General features: G+C 50.6%; 1 protein-coding gene across 8 annotated transcripts in view; it reads right to left on the bottom strand.

The window, feature by feature from the left end:
* The window catches only part of LOC141751445 (uncharacterized), a 111758-nt gene that overhangs the window by 58212 nt on the left and 36293 nt on the right, over positions 1-17253 (bottom strand). The window contains exon 1 of one of the 8 annotated variants that reach the window (XM_074608207.1): positions 8016-8216. The exons of the other annotated variants lie outside the window; for them this stretch is intronic. Coding sequence (XP_074464308.1) covers positions 8016-8025 — 10 coding nt within the window. The 5' untranslated portion in view covers positions 8026-8216. Of the gene's footprint in view, positions 1-8015; positions 8217-17253 lie in introns of those variants that run through there. 8 annotated transcript variants of the gene reach the window in all.

Raw genomic sequence — 17253 nt, 5'->3', positions numbered from 1 at the left:
TTCCAAAGGTGGTTCCCACATTTTGGCCTTAGCTGGAACACACAGTTTCCCATTTTACTTATACAAACGTAGCTCTAGGTATACGCATGTCCAGGTTTCACGGGTGTCGGTTTTGAAGTGCTTTGGAAAAATACAGCTATTAAAAAAGGAAGGAAAAGAAAGTAGCAGGAGCCATATACCACCCCTTTGCAGAGAACAACTCCGGACATCTTTCTCCTTATTTATTAAAAGAAAAAAAAGCCAACATTGCTTTCCAGGCCTGAAACCATGACTTCAGTTACGACACATGTCTATTTATCAGGAGAAAAGCTGAATATTTCCGCTATCACAAGATTATTGCCAGTGCCTGGATTTTTCCCTAACCTCCAGCTAAAATCCTCTGAGCTGACACTCTGAAAATGGAACGGCATACGAAATACGCTCCCTAACTCTCAGAGTTGGACACCCCCCCCTTTTCTCCCAATAAACAATTTTGCATATATTTAAACCTCCTTCCTCTAGTTTCCCAACTCCTCCGCCCTCCCCAGCAAAGAAATTACGAAAATCCGTCATTTCTCTCTTTTTCCCTTGCACCTCCATCTATCAGCGTTTCAAAGGCAGTCTCCTCGAATGCAGAGCGGAGCAGGAGATGGGCAGCGGTAATGGGAATGTGCTCCTGACTGTGCAAACCCACACAGAGAGTGAGGACAGGAGAGACTGCATTTGCATACATATTAAACGAGAGCAGTAAAAAATGCAGACGTGCAAACCATTTGGACATGGCTCGCCTCGGCGATGCGCCCTGCAAGGGAATCAATCTTCTGCGTTCTTAAAGGGAAAAACCTGTTACGGAGCAAAAAGCAAAGCCAGAGAGACGTCCGCTTGCAAACACGGTCAAGGTTTCAAGACAATCTGACCTTCTGCCTTCACTCGCAAACACCTGCTGTGCAAAGGCTATCGCGTAAGAAGGTGAGACCCCAATGGGAGTTTCCACTTCCAACTGCTCCCCCTGACCTGGTTTCAGCAGGGCAGTCTGGTGCCTTTGGTTCTCTTCCCACCATCACCATCAGCTGGTGAGACCCCCATCATGAACCAACCTGGTGGCTCCCTGCTTGAGCTGGAGCAAGATATTCTCACCTCAACCAAGCCCTCAGGTGAGGACACCACAGAGACCTCCTTGAAATGGCCTGAGCTGGGCTCCATGGAAGAAATAAGTGACACCTGGATATGCCGAAGATGCTCAACCTCTGCATCCCAGTACCTTCACCAACTGAACAGTAAGTACCAAGTGTCACATCCTGCTTTGGCCCTGGGTGTGATCCCAGTTATGGCGAGGTCCAGAGAGCAAGGCAATGAGCCTGGAGAGCGTTACTCCCCAAAACGGCTTTGGTCCAAAGTTTTTGGGAGTCCCTTTTCTGGCCTCATGGAGCTTCGCATCTACCCTACCACACGTCGGCTGACTACACTATACGGGTCAAACAACAGCACTGCACATGCAAGCATCTCCCACGGTCAGGATCTACCTTGCTCTGGAAAGACCCAACCCAAGCTCACCACCACTTGTCCCAATGCCCCGGTTAAGGACACTCCCAAGGTAGGATGTTACACCCAAGACAACAAGTAAGTACAGTGGAGCTTATGGAGTGGATCATTCCTAGGTGCCTGCAAGGGTACGGATCTAACGAGGCAAATCACGCAGGCAAACCTACTGATTTCAAAGTCTGCAGGTTCAGATGCATAAAAAGTGCAAAATCAGTAACTTTTATATTGCCACTCAAGGAACCACAAAGATAAAAGCAATATTCTGGGAGTGAAGATGCCATGAATATTTCTCATCTGCACTTATAAGGGATATTTGGGACCAACGGCTTGATTCTGCGTTAGCCTTGTTCAAATGAGATAATTTACATTCCCTGCCGGCTGAAAACAGGCTGTCAACATATTTACTTGTGTCAGGTTTCACTTCCCAGCCACAGTGCTGAAAACCACTAGGTGCATGTGGAGAGCGAAGGTGGGCAGTGGATAGGCCCAGGACCAGGCAGGAACGGCGAGGATGGAGTCCAGTGCGGACACCTTGGTATGCTGCAAGCCAGCAAAGCGAAAGCGTCCTGCAGGGAGGGACACTGGGATGCATCAGCAGCTGCTGCTTTGCATCACGTCCTCCCAGCTTCTCCTTGCAATGGTCCTTTCTGGAAAGACCGGAGCTTGCCAGATTCAGCTGTCCATCCCTGAGGGTCCCGAGGCTGCAGACAGACAACTGGACATATCTCCTCAAGCATCAAGTGCAGTTACCATCTCCTGCTGACCAAGCCTCAGTGCCCAGCAGGGTTTGAACCCTCTGCTTCTGTGGGAAACACTGGCTGGAGTCTCCCTTCTCCTCCCCTCTCCAGCTATCCCCTGCTATGGCCAGATCTAATCTAACCACCTGCTTCTACGTGGCTGACTCACCCCCCACCTGCCTTTGCACCCAAGGACACGATGCGGGAACATGCTGCCAGCATCTGCCTGCCTTTCGGCAGACTTTCCCCACTGACGCCCAGAGACATCACTTCTTCTGGGTCTACCAAGCCCGGGGTAGCGAGGCAGCGTTTAACTGTCTTCTGGTTCTCTACCACCCTCCGGCCCCTCCAAACAAGGCACTCTCAGGGTGGGAAGGGAATTGAAAGGGGCTTCCCAGTAGCCTTTCCAATGTGGATTCTCTGGTGTCTCATAAGGGTTGAGTTCCCATGCAGCTATCAAACGCTTGACTCTCTCCTCTTTACCCACCCACCCATTTTCACAAGACTTGCGGGAGCCGTACAAGAGCTCTACCCTTCAGCCAAACGTAATTGAAACTCGTCGCTGGGCAAAAAACAGGGGGAGGCGGGAACAAATGGAGAGAGCAAGAGAGACACGTACGCACACATGCACAGACTGGATCATGGAGGCCCTATTCCCTTAAAGAAAGGGTAAAAAAAAAGAAAGAAAAAACAAAGTAAGACTACAGTGGCAATGGGCACCAGCTGAGCTGTTGGCTTCCTTCTACACCACGCAATCCTACCCCTCTGCCTCAGCTGCCGGGGATTTACAGGAACAAATGATCTGGGGAGGGTTGGTTCATCCACACACGGGTGTTTCTACAGCGCCCTGCAAAAGAGTGGCCCCGTTCCCAATAGCAAGTGACAATTCAGAAACATTCGGGGCTGTTAATTATGTTCCGATTGAATTTTTTTGCAATAGCAATGCCCCCCATGAAAGGGCAGTGGTGAGAATCTCAAAGAGGGAGCCCAGGGACTTCCACCCAAAAACTGGCCCCCTGCCTCGCCAGAGAAACATGAAGGCAAAAGAAAGTGGAGTTCGGCAAAAACAACAGAAAACCAACTTATTGAATAGCTGTCATTGGGTAAGTATAAATATATTAGTGATTGTGTTGATATTAGGCTCATATCAAAGGAGATTAATTTGATAATTGCCTGTTCAGAGAAAGAAAAAAAAACACAATCAAGTCTATTGCCACTGGCATCCGAAACACCTCCCTTGGTTAAATCAATTTCCTTTTTTAACTTAATTTGAGTTAATAAGAAAGTTATGGTGTAGCCATAATCCAAAAACACCCCCCAACACATTTATTCCCTTTTGACTGATCTTATTTTGGCACGAGCCTGATAGCCTGGAGCAACCAAGGGCCAAGGACTTTCTTTGTCAGTTTGGGATAGTTCAAGAGACAGTAGAAAAATGGGAATTCTTTTTCTGAGAAACTTGTCCACGAGCTTCCCCAGCGACACAGCGTGCCACCTCCCACGTGCAGGACACGCATCCCAGCAGTAGTCAGCGATGTCAACCTCACCCCGCAAATGGCCCCAGATGACATTTTTAGAGAGGCTCCGTTATCTGAGACTACAAAATTAGCACCATAGAACAGCCTTGGTCTGCAAGACGGTTCCTGACAACGTCAACGGCGGTGCTGCAGAAGATCAAAGGCAAAGCACAGTCCTTCAGCGACAGCAAGCGTTTTGGCTGGTGGGAGAGTGTGGGGGGAGCATGGCAAAGGCAGGAGCAATCCCTGCCCTGGGCAGAAGCAGCCCGACTGAACCCCAAAAATCTCCAGAGCAAGAAATTATTCCTGCCATTTGCCTAAATGAGGCAACCCACATGCACAATTTTTCAGGAATATTCAAGGATCATTTATCCAAAAATTTAGCAATAAAAGCATTGCCCTTCTGCCAAAGAGTTAATAGCCCTGAGAGTGAATCGGAGGTCTCGCTCTTGCTGCGGGATTTCTCCCAGTGACACCATGTTCCCACTTGGAGACAAGTTTCTTTGTTTGCTTTTCCCCAGTTATATAAAGGACATAAATTTTTGTTGCAGAGAGAACTCCAGGCAATCTGCATCTCCCTCCAAGTCTGCATCTCCCTCTAAGGCTTCTCGCTATGTTTCAGCTTGAATACTACTGCTGTTGCTGCAGTTTTCCAGCTCCTGCCTGTGTCTGCACTAAACCCTCTCCTCCACCCTGGAAAGCGGGAGCCTGCCTGAAACACTGCTCTCTGTCAGTTCTAACCCCACGGGAGTGGCCAAATCCCTTTGCCACCCCCCCAGCTCCAGCCCGTGGCATCGCAGAGGCAAAGACGTGGGCACAGACGAGCTACAAAACCTTGGGCTGGCAAAGGAACGTGCCCAGAGACACTCCCCTGTGTAAGAGCGTCTTGGGCAAGCGTCTCAGTGGAGCTCAGGCTTTGCAGCTCGGTTCTTTTCCCACCGATCTCCTCCAGCCCCTGGTTTTGCTCCCCCAGCAGGTCCCTGATCCCCAGCCCCATCACTCAGCGCTGAAGGAACGAGGCAGGGGAGGGGAGGTCGTGCCGGGAAGGCTCTCGCAAGGCTCCGGCGAGGGCTGGGTGCTCTCGGCCGGCCGGCGCCGCATTGCACACATACCAGCAAACCTCAGCCCGGCAGCCCCGGAAGGGGAACGAAGCAGCCAGCAGCAGCTCCCAGGCTAGCGAGGAAGCCTTAACCCCTTCCACGCTACAGCCAAGAGGCTCCTCGAGAGCTAGGAGGCAGCGGGAGAGAGGAGTCCACCCTAAGGCCAAGCATCCAAATGCTGCATCACTCCCTCCCTAAAAAAAAAATCCCAGCAATAGCCTAAAAAATCCCTGGGAACGCAGCCCTCCTCTTCCCCTTCCCATGGCCCAACAGGGAGGCTGGGGACAACCCTCACCCCTGGCCAAAAGCCATCAACCTCCCAGCAGCCAGCACAGCCCCAGGCGACGCGGAGCCCTCCCTGGTGCCCAAGGTACCCCTCCACTCGGGGTCAGCCCCTGGGAGACCCATGCCCTGGAAGATGGTCTCACCAGGGTCCTGTGGGGGACCCAGGGACAGCCACAGCCTGGCAAGGCTTATTCTGCACCACAGGGAGGGGGCACATGGAGCTTTTCCATTCGCAGCACTTAAAATCGTGGTGGCAAGGAGGGTTTCTCATCAACACCAGCAGAGGAGAAATCCCTTGAGGCGAGGTTTGCCCTTGGATCTCTGTGTGTGAATCCCCCCACGACTCAAAGGCAGGACTTTGCACTGGGGCACTTGCACCAGTCAAGAGCTGGTTCAACACTCTCTGGTCCTGGCTTTCCCTGGCCCCTGTCTCAGCCTGTTTTCTCTTGATCTCTCCCCCTGAAGGCAGAGCCAGCACACTGGTCCCCAAGAGCCAGGGCAGGAGGTGGTGTCACGTCACCTCCAGAGCAGGTACCAGCACACCTCAGCTCTGAAAAAACAGCAACCAGGTGTTACTTCAACCCGTGTGAACGGACTAAAAATGCCCCGGGTAGGGCTGCACCACCCCAGTTGGAAATCGGCTTGGTCCGAGCAGTCTCCAGACACGGTTGCAACAGCTTAAAAGTCGCATTTATGGATCCAACATGACAGCGAACACTTTTTTTTCCAGCCCAGGTAGGATCACTGAAAGCCAGGGCTGAGCCCACGGCTTCAGCAGGCAGAGCGAGCAGCAGCTCTGGGGCAGGGGCTGTCAGCCAGCCCCACCAGCCCCGGGGCCACTCTGCCCTCCCAGCGGAGATCGCATCTCCCACACCGATGTTCAGCTCCGCTCGGTTCGCTCCAGCGCCAGTCCGATCAGATCAGGCCCAACAGGATTAACCACATAGCGCAGCGCCAGCGGAAGGCAGATTTGCCTTTTAAAAAGAAACACACACACATACGCACACACCAAAGTCCGTGTTAAAGAAACGGCCTCGGTTCAAAAGTTGCCTCCAAATTTAGGTTTTCTAAAATTAAGATCTCGTATTTTTTATAAAATAGAATTAGAGCCTTCATAATAAATTAATAATCAAAGCCCCACAGAAACGTTTCCATAAACTATTTTTTTTAATTCCAAAGGAAACCATTTGTTTAAAAGAACCAAGTGTTCCCCTGCAGAGCAGGCACTCCAGTAATTGCAGCATGATGATAGAAAATGGGGCTGGATAGCAAAAATAACTTAAAACTATTCTAAACAACCATGAAAGCTGAGTCATCTGTTTCAAAGTCCAAGTGGAGATATCCCAGTGACAGGGCCCGCAGAAAATGCTAAGGTGCATAGTTAAAAGGGGAGGGGAGAAACAAAAACAAACAGTAAAAATAGTACAAATTCCTTCAGATACTATTTGTGACAAAAGATGAAAGCTGGGATTTTCATCCTCTTTCCAACATCTTGACTGCAGCAAAGCTCAGGGTTTCATCGCACCAGGCGCTGTGCAACAGGCACCCCTAATGCAATGGTCCTGCGGGTATAAAACCAATACCGAGTACTCAAGCTTACTGTTCCTCTAACAAAAAAAAAAAAAAAAAAAAAAAAATCAAAGAAAAATAAAGGCACCCTCTCCTCAGCTGGTATCAGCCAGTGCAACCCCATGAAGAACAGGGGAAGGAAAGGCCAAACCCTGATCTCTCACTCCTTTGTACTCCAGCCTGACTTGTATACACTGCTATCACGTTACAAAATGTGTACGTCGCCGTATGAATGGCAAGGTGCCACCGGCATAAATACGTTCGTATCTGGACAAAGGATCTGTCCGCACGTCAGAATCTTCATTAAAAATGAGTTTGTAAGCACTTCCCCTCATTCTTCTGGTTCATTTCCACAAAAACAAAAATGTAGCGTTGCGTCAAAGTTGCAAGAACGCCCAACACGAGACCGGCCCAAGCGCTTGGTGCTTCAAAGGCAGCTGGGCTTTCACAGCACTCCCAGCTTTCCCAGGCTCGTCGAGGCACGGGTTTAAAGTGGTGGCACTTGAACCTGGTAGCTAGCTTGATTTAACAATGGGAACATGCAGAGCACAGCCTGGTGCAGCTGCAGTGAGGCCACAGGTAGAGCGCAGTGGGGAAATGCAAAGCCCAGCCAAGAAGTCAGGGACACGTCACGCAGGATGGTGAGGGCTGCACCGCACCGTGGGCACCCGGCGGTTAAAGGAAGCAAGTGCCACAGCCACCAAGAATAGAACCATCATGGCTATTTTAACACAAAGTTGCAGGTGTGGCACCTTACTCTGAAGGTTTCTGGGTGGATGTTGCTGGAGATGGGCAATAGTGAAGGGAAGATCCTCAGCACCTTCCCTCCAAGAGGGACAGAGCTCGGTAGACCTAATCTTAACCAATGTGGCCAGTCCTTTATGCCCTGCTACCAAGACTAATTTAAAGCTACTTCAGGTAGATATGGGCACACCAGACCGCAGGGATTGCCCACAACAAGTTGACAGCGTGGCATTTAAAGGCAATTGGAAGGTGCTTCAAACCACCGCACCGTGAAAGGCAGCGTTTCCAGAGCTGCTTCACGAGCAGTTCATCCTTCTGCGTGTGAGGAGCCATGGAGAGAGCAGAGCAGGAGCCGCCTCCGCTGTCCCCCTGCGTCCTGGGGCACTACCTCGTGGCTGGGGCTCCAGGGACAATTCAGTTCCCCTGGGATTTCACAAGCAGTCGACAAAAGCAAGAACCTCAGAAGGAGGTGACAAAAAGACGGTAAAGCCCGTGGGAACAAGCAGCCTTTTACAACTGAGGGACAAGTGACAGCAACAAACCTTTCCTCATGCATGCTCAGCAAAGGCACACTGGAAATCCGGTGGCCATTCCTGCTGCCGGCACCTCTCTCTCTCCAAAAACTGCTTCAGACTTCCCTTCTCCTCCTCCAAAAGATCCGACCGCCTTAAATTCTGCCTTGCGCTGCTGTAATGAGGGAAGGGCTCTTGCTTTCCGCTTACTGATGAGGAACCGACCTCCAAAAAAAAAAAAAGAGCACGGATCAGAGGCAAACAGAGTTTGCAGGGAGAAGCCATAGCTTTTATCAGGACAACTGACAGAGCCGGAAAAACAACAGGCTGAATTTTGGGCACAACTGGCTTTCTTCAAGGTCTGTCTATGTTGCATGCAGGAGAAGCCTGTAGTTAAGACAGGGTGTTCCAGGTTTTTTTTCCTAGGCTGCACCCTGAGTTAAAAACACCACTGGCTGAAGGGCTGGAAAAAACAATGAGTTCAAACAGGAAGGCATCTAAGAGGGGGATTTCCAAAAAGGTGGGGAAGAAACCATCAAAGCAAGATTTCCAAAGAGCTCGGTGCGTGGGGTGCTCTTTGGGCAGGGAAAGTTTTCCACAATCTGACTCCAGGACAACTTGAAGACAACGATACCATCAACGCATGAAGCTGCCTCAGTCCCCACTCCGACACAGGTCCAGGTAGCCAAGTGACTCAGCTGGAGTTACAAACAAAACACAATGGCAGATCTGAACCTCATGTCCCTTTTACACAATGCTCTTATTGTAAAGAAGTCGTAAAGCAGAACTTCCCCTAAGCTGACGTACATCTATTTTAACTTTTTTTTTTCAGCAGATAGAGGCATGAAAGGGACTCAACCCATGGAGAGTCAAGCCTTGCGCCTTCATCACCGCAATTCGATCATCCACCTCCCAAAAGCCAGGCAAAAAGACTTTGGGCTTTATCCCAGGTTGCTGCTGGAGCATGCAAGCACCTTCCACATCTGATGTTACAGCATCCCTCAGGCTTTGCACAGTCTCTAGCAGTGCTGCCCTTGGGGGGTCAAGTACCTGGTGGGTTTGATGCTGGCTAGAGGGATGAAGGTCCCTTCATTTGCTAAAAAAGGACGCAGAAGAGGATGGGTTGTTCCCTAACAACAAGCACTGTGTAGATTTGCCCAGCCTCACCCAGAAGACTACTCCCTCTCATGCCTAAAGTACGTCCTAGGCTGCCACCAAATTCACAGGTCTCACAGTCCCCAACGTGCTTGCCCTCCGACTGCCCCAACAAGTGAGGCAGCACTTATCTGTGTTTCACATATGGGTCACCAGAGGCAGAGACAAAGCCCCAGCTTCCTTCTGCATAAACTCCTCAAAGCACCAGGTTTGAAGATTTCATGGTGTTCAGACACCTGAACCTGGGTCCAACATCACCTAGAGCAAAGGACCAACCCCAAAATCCCAGAATCTGGGCCAACAGCCCTGACCACTGTCCACCCTTGCCACATCCCGGCCAGCTGAGATTGCTCTCCTAGGTTTCATCCCAGCCTTCAAGCTCTGGACTGTCTCAGAGGAGCAGTTCTCACAGAACAAAATTCAGCCTTTGATGCCATTGGCACTTCCTCCATTAGTTGCTTTGAAGATTAGGGCCAGAGCCTTAAATTGGATTCAGAAGCTGATGGGGAGCCAATGGAGCAGCTTGAGCTGCCGGTGGCCTAGCCCTTTGGGGAGGTGAGCGGTCATGCTCTGCACCAGCTGGTCCCACCACACTGTTTCTACTTTCAGCTTCTGCTACAAGGCACAGAAGCACAGTCAGCTTGAGCCAAGCAACGGCATCGATACAGTGGACAAAATTGTGCCCAAGCTGGAGCATTTTTGGAAACAAGCATTTCCTGATCACCACAGCTAGCAAAGAGTCCAGAAAAATTGGGATTCTCCAAACCACACCCATAGATCGAGGCAGCATGCAGACAATAGAAGGCAGGGTGTCACTGCTGGCTTCACAGCCTCATGTTTTCCAACCTGCTTCCCCTCCATCCTCAGCTTGACTCAGCTGCTCATACCTGCATCCCACAGCAGCGGCGGCTCTAGTGGTTGGGCCAGCTGGGAATGAGAAACACGCCCATGACATCTCCATCTCTCCTCCTGGTGAGGAGTCCCTCTCCTCCCACCACCACACATCCCCTGACTGCCCCTGCCCTACGGTGCTGCCTGACCCAGGGATGATGGGCAGCAGCAAGAGTAAGCTCTCCTTGGGGTAAGCAGGTAGCATGGAAGCCAAAAGCATCAGGAACATCGATGGGAGCTCAGAGTGGGAGCATACAGGCACATTTTTGGTTCCTCTGTATGTTTTTGACTGGACCAGTTCTGCAACCACAGTGTTAGATGCTGCACACGCACGAACACGCACAAAGGGACCATCCTTGCTCTAATGTGTAGGATTTCAGCACTGAATAGTGCCTGCAGACTTCTACATCCATCCATCCGTTCCCCTGACCACGTCCCCTCCCTGGCCCTCCCAGCCAGGAGCCATGGAGCAGAACAGCTGGATTTCACCTGCACCCACTACCCAATACCGCAGCTTCTGCTAGGACAGGTCCCTTTGCTCAAATTCCTTCAAACCCTTTGGAGACTGCCAACTCAGAGACTGATAAGGAGGGAAGCTCATGGACCACAAAAAGCCACCGCTCCTCTCCCGTCAAGTTGAGTCCCCAAATGAGGGAGGAGATCCACGCATGCCAAACTCGCTTCCAAAGCATCTCCCTCCTCCAGGAGCCGGGGCACAGGGGCAGCAAGACACTCTGTGCTGTGAAGTGACACACACCAAAGTAACATGTGGCACAGTCACCGCAACTCTATTAATTTAAGTTAATTTCCTGCAGTTCTGTCTTAGTTTTCCAGCAGATTCGGGACTTAAAGGTTAAAGCGTAACCTTGTCTCAGTAGCTTGCTATTCGCTCCATGCAAATGTCTACCTACAGCCTGGTAATTACATGCATTTCCAAAGAGCCAATCCGCCGTCAGCCTGACAGATACTGATCTTCCCGTTTTATTTTTAGCTCTGTGCTTCCCCCTCTAGATGCAAAAAAAAATTCTGTTTGTTCCATCTTTTGCTGCAGCCTCTTTTTTCCCCGGCTCACCAGCCAGCTCCCGTCTCAGCCGGGCTGGAGCAGGGAGCAGCGTGGGGTGGCCAGCTGGGCAGGCGCTGGGCTCCTGGTGGGACTCCTGCACAGGTCCCCACCACGGTGGCTCCTTTGGGGCCACCTGGGGAATTTGTCTCCTCTGGAAGAGAGAGGTTTTTAAATGGGAAACTCAAATGAGACATAAAGAGCTACATATCCCTTTGTAGGGGAGCTGGATACTTTCTCCTGGGGACATCTCCAGGTCATGCACAACCAGCCAGGTCCCAGACAAGAGAAAAGGGGCCAAATCTGGCAAAGTTCAGCCATGTGATAGTGGCTTTGAAAGTCCAGTGTTTGTCATCTTGCAGAGGTGGGTGGCTTTCCCGGTTAGCCATGCAGCGCAACCCAGAAAGAGGAGACAAAGCCGGGAGGGCAGGCAGTGGAGGCAGGTCAGCCAGGCAAAGACAAAGCTCGGTTGACACTTCCAACCCCTAAAATGGGCACACACCAGACTAAGTGTGTGTGGTGCCACTGAGACCAACATGCTGTTCTCCTCCATGAGCTGCTGTGGTGGCTTTGGGGAGGAGGCAAGGTGTGCAAACCGCTAGAAATTTGTATCCTCCAGAAGTTTAGCCCCATGGGGCAGCCCACCTCCAAAGAGCAGCCCAAAAGGCTGGTTGTAAATCCTGAGACTTGGAAGAAACAGGGATCATGTTCTTCTTGTCTGCCTTTCCTTTTGGAAGGAGCCTGAGAGTGGGGATGGGTTGGGCTTTGAGGGGTGAGGTCTGCATGCCTCTCTCCCCTCCTCTCTCTCAAATGCATATTTTAGATTTAAACCAGAACAGATTCACACAAACTTTAGTCACGTGATGGGGGGGAAAAAAGGCACTGAGCCTCAGAAGTGACACTCAAGGAACGGGCTGGCGGTCGGAACTACAGCATGGTGGCCAAACTCACCATGGGCAACGGCGACTGTGGGCAACAGGGTGCAGCTCGGGGACTTTAAGCGAGTGAAAAGTGTTTGCACAGAGCAGAGAAAGGAAACCTGCATGCAGGGAAGCCACATAATAAAATGTGTTAAATAAATAGCTGAAGAGAAAGGAGAGGAGCAGGGATGGGATAAAGCTGAGGAAGAGTTGAATGTAGCAGTTGCAATCTCTATGAGACTCCAGTAAAAGCCAGCAGAGCTGGGGCTGGTGCATCTCGCAGACACCACAAACACTTCTCTAACGCTCACTCCAGCACTGGCCACCTTGGACCCGGCCCTGGCCACACGGGAATCATAATTATGTCTCATACATGCAGAGAACAGACCGCTTGCCTTGCTATGCTTCTAAGGGTCTTCTTAGTCACAACGGCATTTAGAAAAATAATCAAGAAATTATCCCTCCATGGTTTTACATTTCCAGGGGTATCTCTTCAAAGCTCACCAGCGATTGACCTCCTTGAAATTTTGTAACAAATAAAAGCACACAACACTCAGAAGCAGCTTATCCAGCAGCCTGTAAATACTTTCAACAGGTGGTTTTGGGCAGTTAGTAGGAGCAAGGATTTTGCAGGGACCTGAGTTCCATTGTCCCAGCTTTCCCCTCCCACAGCTCCTAACCTGAAGGTCAATCTAACACACAACCAGGGGAGCAGGAGCCATGCTAGCTCCCAGGAGAGGACACTGGATGAGACCGGGGGATGACAGAGCAGAGAGCACGGAGGGGAAGGTTATCATCCCCGTTACAGAGCTGAAAAACAGAGATTTTGCTATTTACTTAACAGCCCACAAGGTATGAATCAAGCTCAGATCCCCAAACCCCATCCTTCTGCACCAAAATAAATAAATGAACCAACCAACCAACCTGCCTCCCATCGAGGAGGAGTCGGGGAAATCCAGAGGAGCTTTTCCACCTTCTGCACAGACGCAAGCCCTGGCTGAGCTCCGTGAGAACCAATTCCTCCGATGCCAACAAGTTTAGCCAAAGGAATTCAGGGCAAGCAATGAGAAAAGGCTGGTGCAAACCTACCCCTTCACCAGGTTCCTGCAAAGCGTCTGTAAATCTGAGAGCTTCACATAATTGTGTTTTAAACAATTCAAACCTGGCACTGCCAGCCTTTCGTTTGAGAGTCGCTTCCTTGCTGCTGGCTCGTTTGGTTGTGGTTTTTTCTTTTTTAAAAACACTATTCAGTCTTCATTCTCCTTTGTGTGATTCCATCATATCATTCCCACCTCAGCTTGAAATATTAAAGACTGGGTACCCCCAAGCCTCTTTCCTTGCGTTTACACCCTCTTATAGAGAACGATGACAGTCTCTGACACACATCATTTAACCAAGGACTGCACCCAGGGCTGCAGTTGTTCTCTCGCATCCTGGACACCCCTGCAAAGCCACCAGCAGAATCCAGGACCTTAACTCTTTTAACCTCTCCTCCCACATTTATCCCTCAGGCTCCATGTCATTGCGGTGCTTTTCTCCAAATCCCTTCCCAGCGGGTTTACACTCGAATGTCATTGCAGCACCCAGGCTTGGGCACTGGAAAACAGTGCTGTGAGCACGAGCCAGAGAGAAAGAACCAGGGTAGTGTCTCCAGGGCTGTCTGACACGTGGCCTCAGCATCTGTTGCCCAAAAAATATCAAAAGGCAGATCTTACACTTACAGAAGATATGCACAACAGAAGGTTTTAGCCTTTCTGTGACCATAGCTGGATTCAGTCCTCACCAATACAATTCCAACCAGTGCTTCTGACATTGCATTCTCCAGTCCTTTAGTGACATATATTCCAAGTCTTTCAGCTTTTCAGCTGTTCTGCAAGAAGCTCTTTCCCTCTGGATCTCTGCTGCAGTTACGTGCACTTGCCATTTTCCAGGTCGCATGGTTACTTCTGCCCTCTTACAGCTGATCTTCCCAGGCTTTCTCTGTGTTTCTTTCCTCCTTGGTATTTTTGGTTTCTCTGCCTTTCTGCATCTAATGAACACGTTCACCGTGATCTGGAAGAGGGCTGTCAACAGCGACATGGACCATACTGAGCAAAATCCCACGACAGAGGATGTGACCTGCTAAATGAAGCTGGGCCTGCAGTCAGACCCTTGGAGGGATGCTGGGTGCTCCCCATCACCCAGTCTACACCTGCTCACCTACATCTTTCCTTTACAGCATCTCACCGCAGCGTTTCGACCCATGGCTGCAGGTATCTCCAGCGAGACGTCTGGAGGCACTGGGTGGAACTGGTCATGGAGTGTTGTGTCCATTGAGTTCCCTTGGGCTGCTCAGACCCACGACAAGCCGTCCTGCATACCATGCCACGCTCCCTCCCACGGCCCTGCCACCTCCTACAGCACCACCTCAGACACCACCGGAGCAAATGTTTAACTTCAGGTGCCTTGCTGGGAGCCATTAAACACCACCTCTCTCCCAGTGCCACCCCTATTCCTTCGCTAGAGAATCCTACCACCTGAACAGATGGAAATTGCTCAGCTCAACCTATTTTTCTCCCTCCATCCCCCTTGCCCCAGGCTTTCCCACCCCATCCCACATTTCTCCTATGTCCCAGGAGAGATGCAAGCTCCCGCACCACGGCTGTCTCTGACCAGCCAGCACAACATCCCGACATCAGATACATGGACTCAACAGAAGCCTTTCCTCCAACTTCAAGAGCCGCTGGCTTCATTCCCCTGTTCCTCTTGGCCTCTCTATTCCCTCATGGGCTGCTTTTCTATTTGGGAGCCCATGATTGTATCTGACAAGGTCTCCTAATTGTCTCCACTGATTTTACCGGAGACTGATTTTAAAAGCAGATCAGTAACTTAGTCACTTCAATATCATTGCTGAATTCAGCTCCCTCATTTATTAATGGGCCTACTTTTGCTCTTTCTCCCCTGATATGTTTGCAAAATCCCTTTTTATTTCTCTTAACCCCTTTGGCTAACATTAACAAGCAAAAACTCAGTAATATTTGATATTATATGTGTATAAATAAAAGCAGGAAAAGATCTTATTCACTCCTGTTATAGCTACTAAAGCAGGCCTAGGGCTCTGGAATAGCAGCTTTACTGCATACGTTAAATATCTCCATTACTTTATTAATGCACAGCGTCAGAATTTTATTGGATAGTTTGGGTTATTTACCTTATAAAGTAACATGAGCATCACAAACCACGAAAAGAGGGTATTTAGTACTTTCTCCTTAAGTCTGCATCTCCACAAACCAAGGGAACACAAGACGACAAAAACAACCCCCCATGTACTACATGTTTTTTCTTTTACAAGAGGTGGGGCAGAAGGGGAGATGGAAGACCAGCAGTTACCCTGGCACCAACGCCATCACACGTTTTTGCTCAGGAGGAATTTGTACCGGCAATTTGCAAGCAACAATCCCAGCCTGCCTTAACAGCCATGACAACAGCCAGCAAGCGCGAAGGACCACTCGTCCGGCTAGAAAGAAGATTTGGGGTGCCCCTTCCTCACAGCCCAAATCCAGAGGTGACAAGAAAAGCCCAATTAAACCAAAAACCCACAAAAGCAGTTTCCAAGACGAAATTTTCCATCTTCAATATTTTCATTGACTTCTCAGACATGGTTCAAGTGATGCAAAATTGTAATAATCAGAAGCACGTAGCAAAGTGACCAAAAAAACCCACGTCCAAAAGTCTTTAAAAGAATTAAAACAACCTGAGTAAGTCAAGTCAGCCCTGATGAGGGGCCAGCTTCCTAATTCTGCAGGCTGGACTTCTATTTGTCTGCCTTTAAATCGCTGCCTCAAAGACACCACAACCCAGGCACCTGGAGACCAGCTCTGCAGTTCCCTGCAGAGAGAAGACGAGCGGTGAAACACAGGAGATGGCTCAGAGGAGCTGCTCCAGGGTCCTGTCCCCAGATCTCAGCTTTACAGCTCCCTCCGGTCCCGGTGCAAAGGGGTCCCCAGGGGAGCAGCGATGGAGCTGGGTAGGACCAGCTTAGGCGACTGCGTTTTGAAGCTGAGGGACATCAGTGCTGGATGCCCTGAGCATAAATTCACACCATTTGCCTTTCCAATTTAAAGCTGAGGTGGGGAAAAATAAATAAGGATTCATCCCAGAAAACAGAGCACCCTCATCCCAAGCCCCCTTACCTCCTCGCAAGCCATCACGATGGCAAGCCATCACCCTATTTATTTCCTGCCTCCCCCCGCTTTCTCAGTGGATGCTGCCCTCCCACACGCTGCTGCTACTGAAGTGAGGGAGAAAATGCCAAGGGAGAAGCCAAAAAAGGGCACATGGGGCTCAAAGTCTGCCTCAGTTTCCCCCGCTCCAACCAGCGCTAGTCCCCAGGGGATGAAGAGACAAGAGGGCAGCTGGCATGAGGTGGCCTTTGCTGGACAAAGCCCTTCCCGGGGGCTGAGGGTGCAGTGTGGCGATGAGATGAGCCAGGGCAGAAAGGATGCTCAGACCCCATCTCTGCCCAGGGCACAATGGACGGGCAGCGTGGCTGCAGGGTGAAATCCTGCCCAGCACCATGGTGATGGGCAATTTGGGGCAAGCTCAGGTCACCCCCCAGCAGGGCTGAGGTGAGGGGTGACAACCCTGGCTTCACCCCTGCAAACACTTCCCAGCCACTTTTTTTGGGGTACAAAACCAGAGGAACCCAGACTTTCCCCATCACCCTCCACCACGTTTCCCTTCTTGAAGTGCAAAACTTCCCCTCACCACCTATTTTTAAATGCAACCGAGTCCAAGCAGGGGCTGGGATCCTCTGTGTTGGGGGTTTTTTTGTTAGTTTTTTCCTTTTTTTTTTTTTCCTGGGGGCTGTGATTTTCAGGAGCCGGCAGGGAGGCAGAAGCACCTGCTGCCAGCCGCCCCGCAGCCGCGCGTGAGGCTGCCCGCAGACCGCAGGCAGCGGCGGCGGAGAGGGAGGGCGGGCGAGCAGGCTCCCCTCGCAAAGTCTGTCCTGTGCTGTCTAATAACACAAGGTGTCATTGTATACCCAAATCAGTGCCTGGAGCTTTATTTATAACAACTGAAATGCAAAACCCAGCAGGCCAGAAACGGCAAAGGGAGCGAGAGACTGGGGAGGGCAGGGAAGCAGCTGGGCAAAATCTCCCTATTTAGCAGGATTTGCCTTGAGATTTTCAAGCTGGATTGGGGCTGGGGGGTGGGGGGGTGAGAACGACAGACGCAGGGGGCCACGGGAGGAGGAAAGAGA

The sequence above is a fragment of the Larus michahellis genome, chromosome 15 (genome assembly GCF_964199755.1).
Source record: "Larus michahellis chromosome 15, bLarMic1.1, whole genome shotgun sequence".
Classification (NCBI taxonomy): domain Eukaryota; kingdom Metazoa; phylum Chordata; class Aves; order Charadriiformes; family Laridae; genus Larus; species Larus michahellis.
The sequence above is the reverse complement of the archived record's forward strand: the minus strand, read 5'-3'. Positions and strand labels throughout refer to the sequence as shown.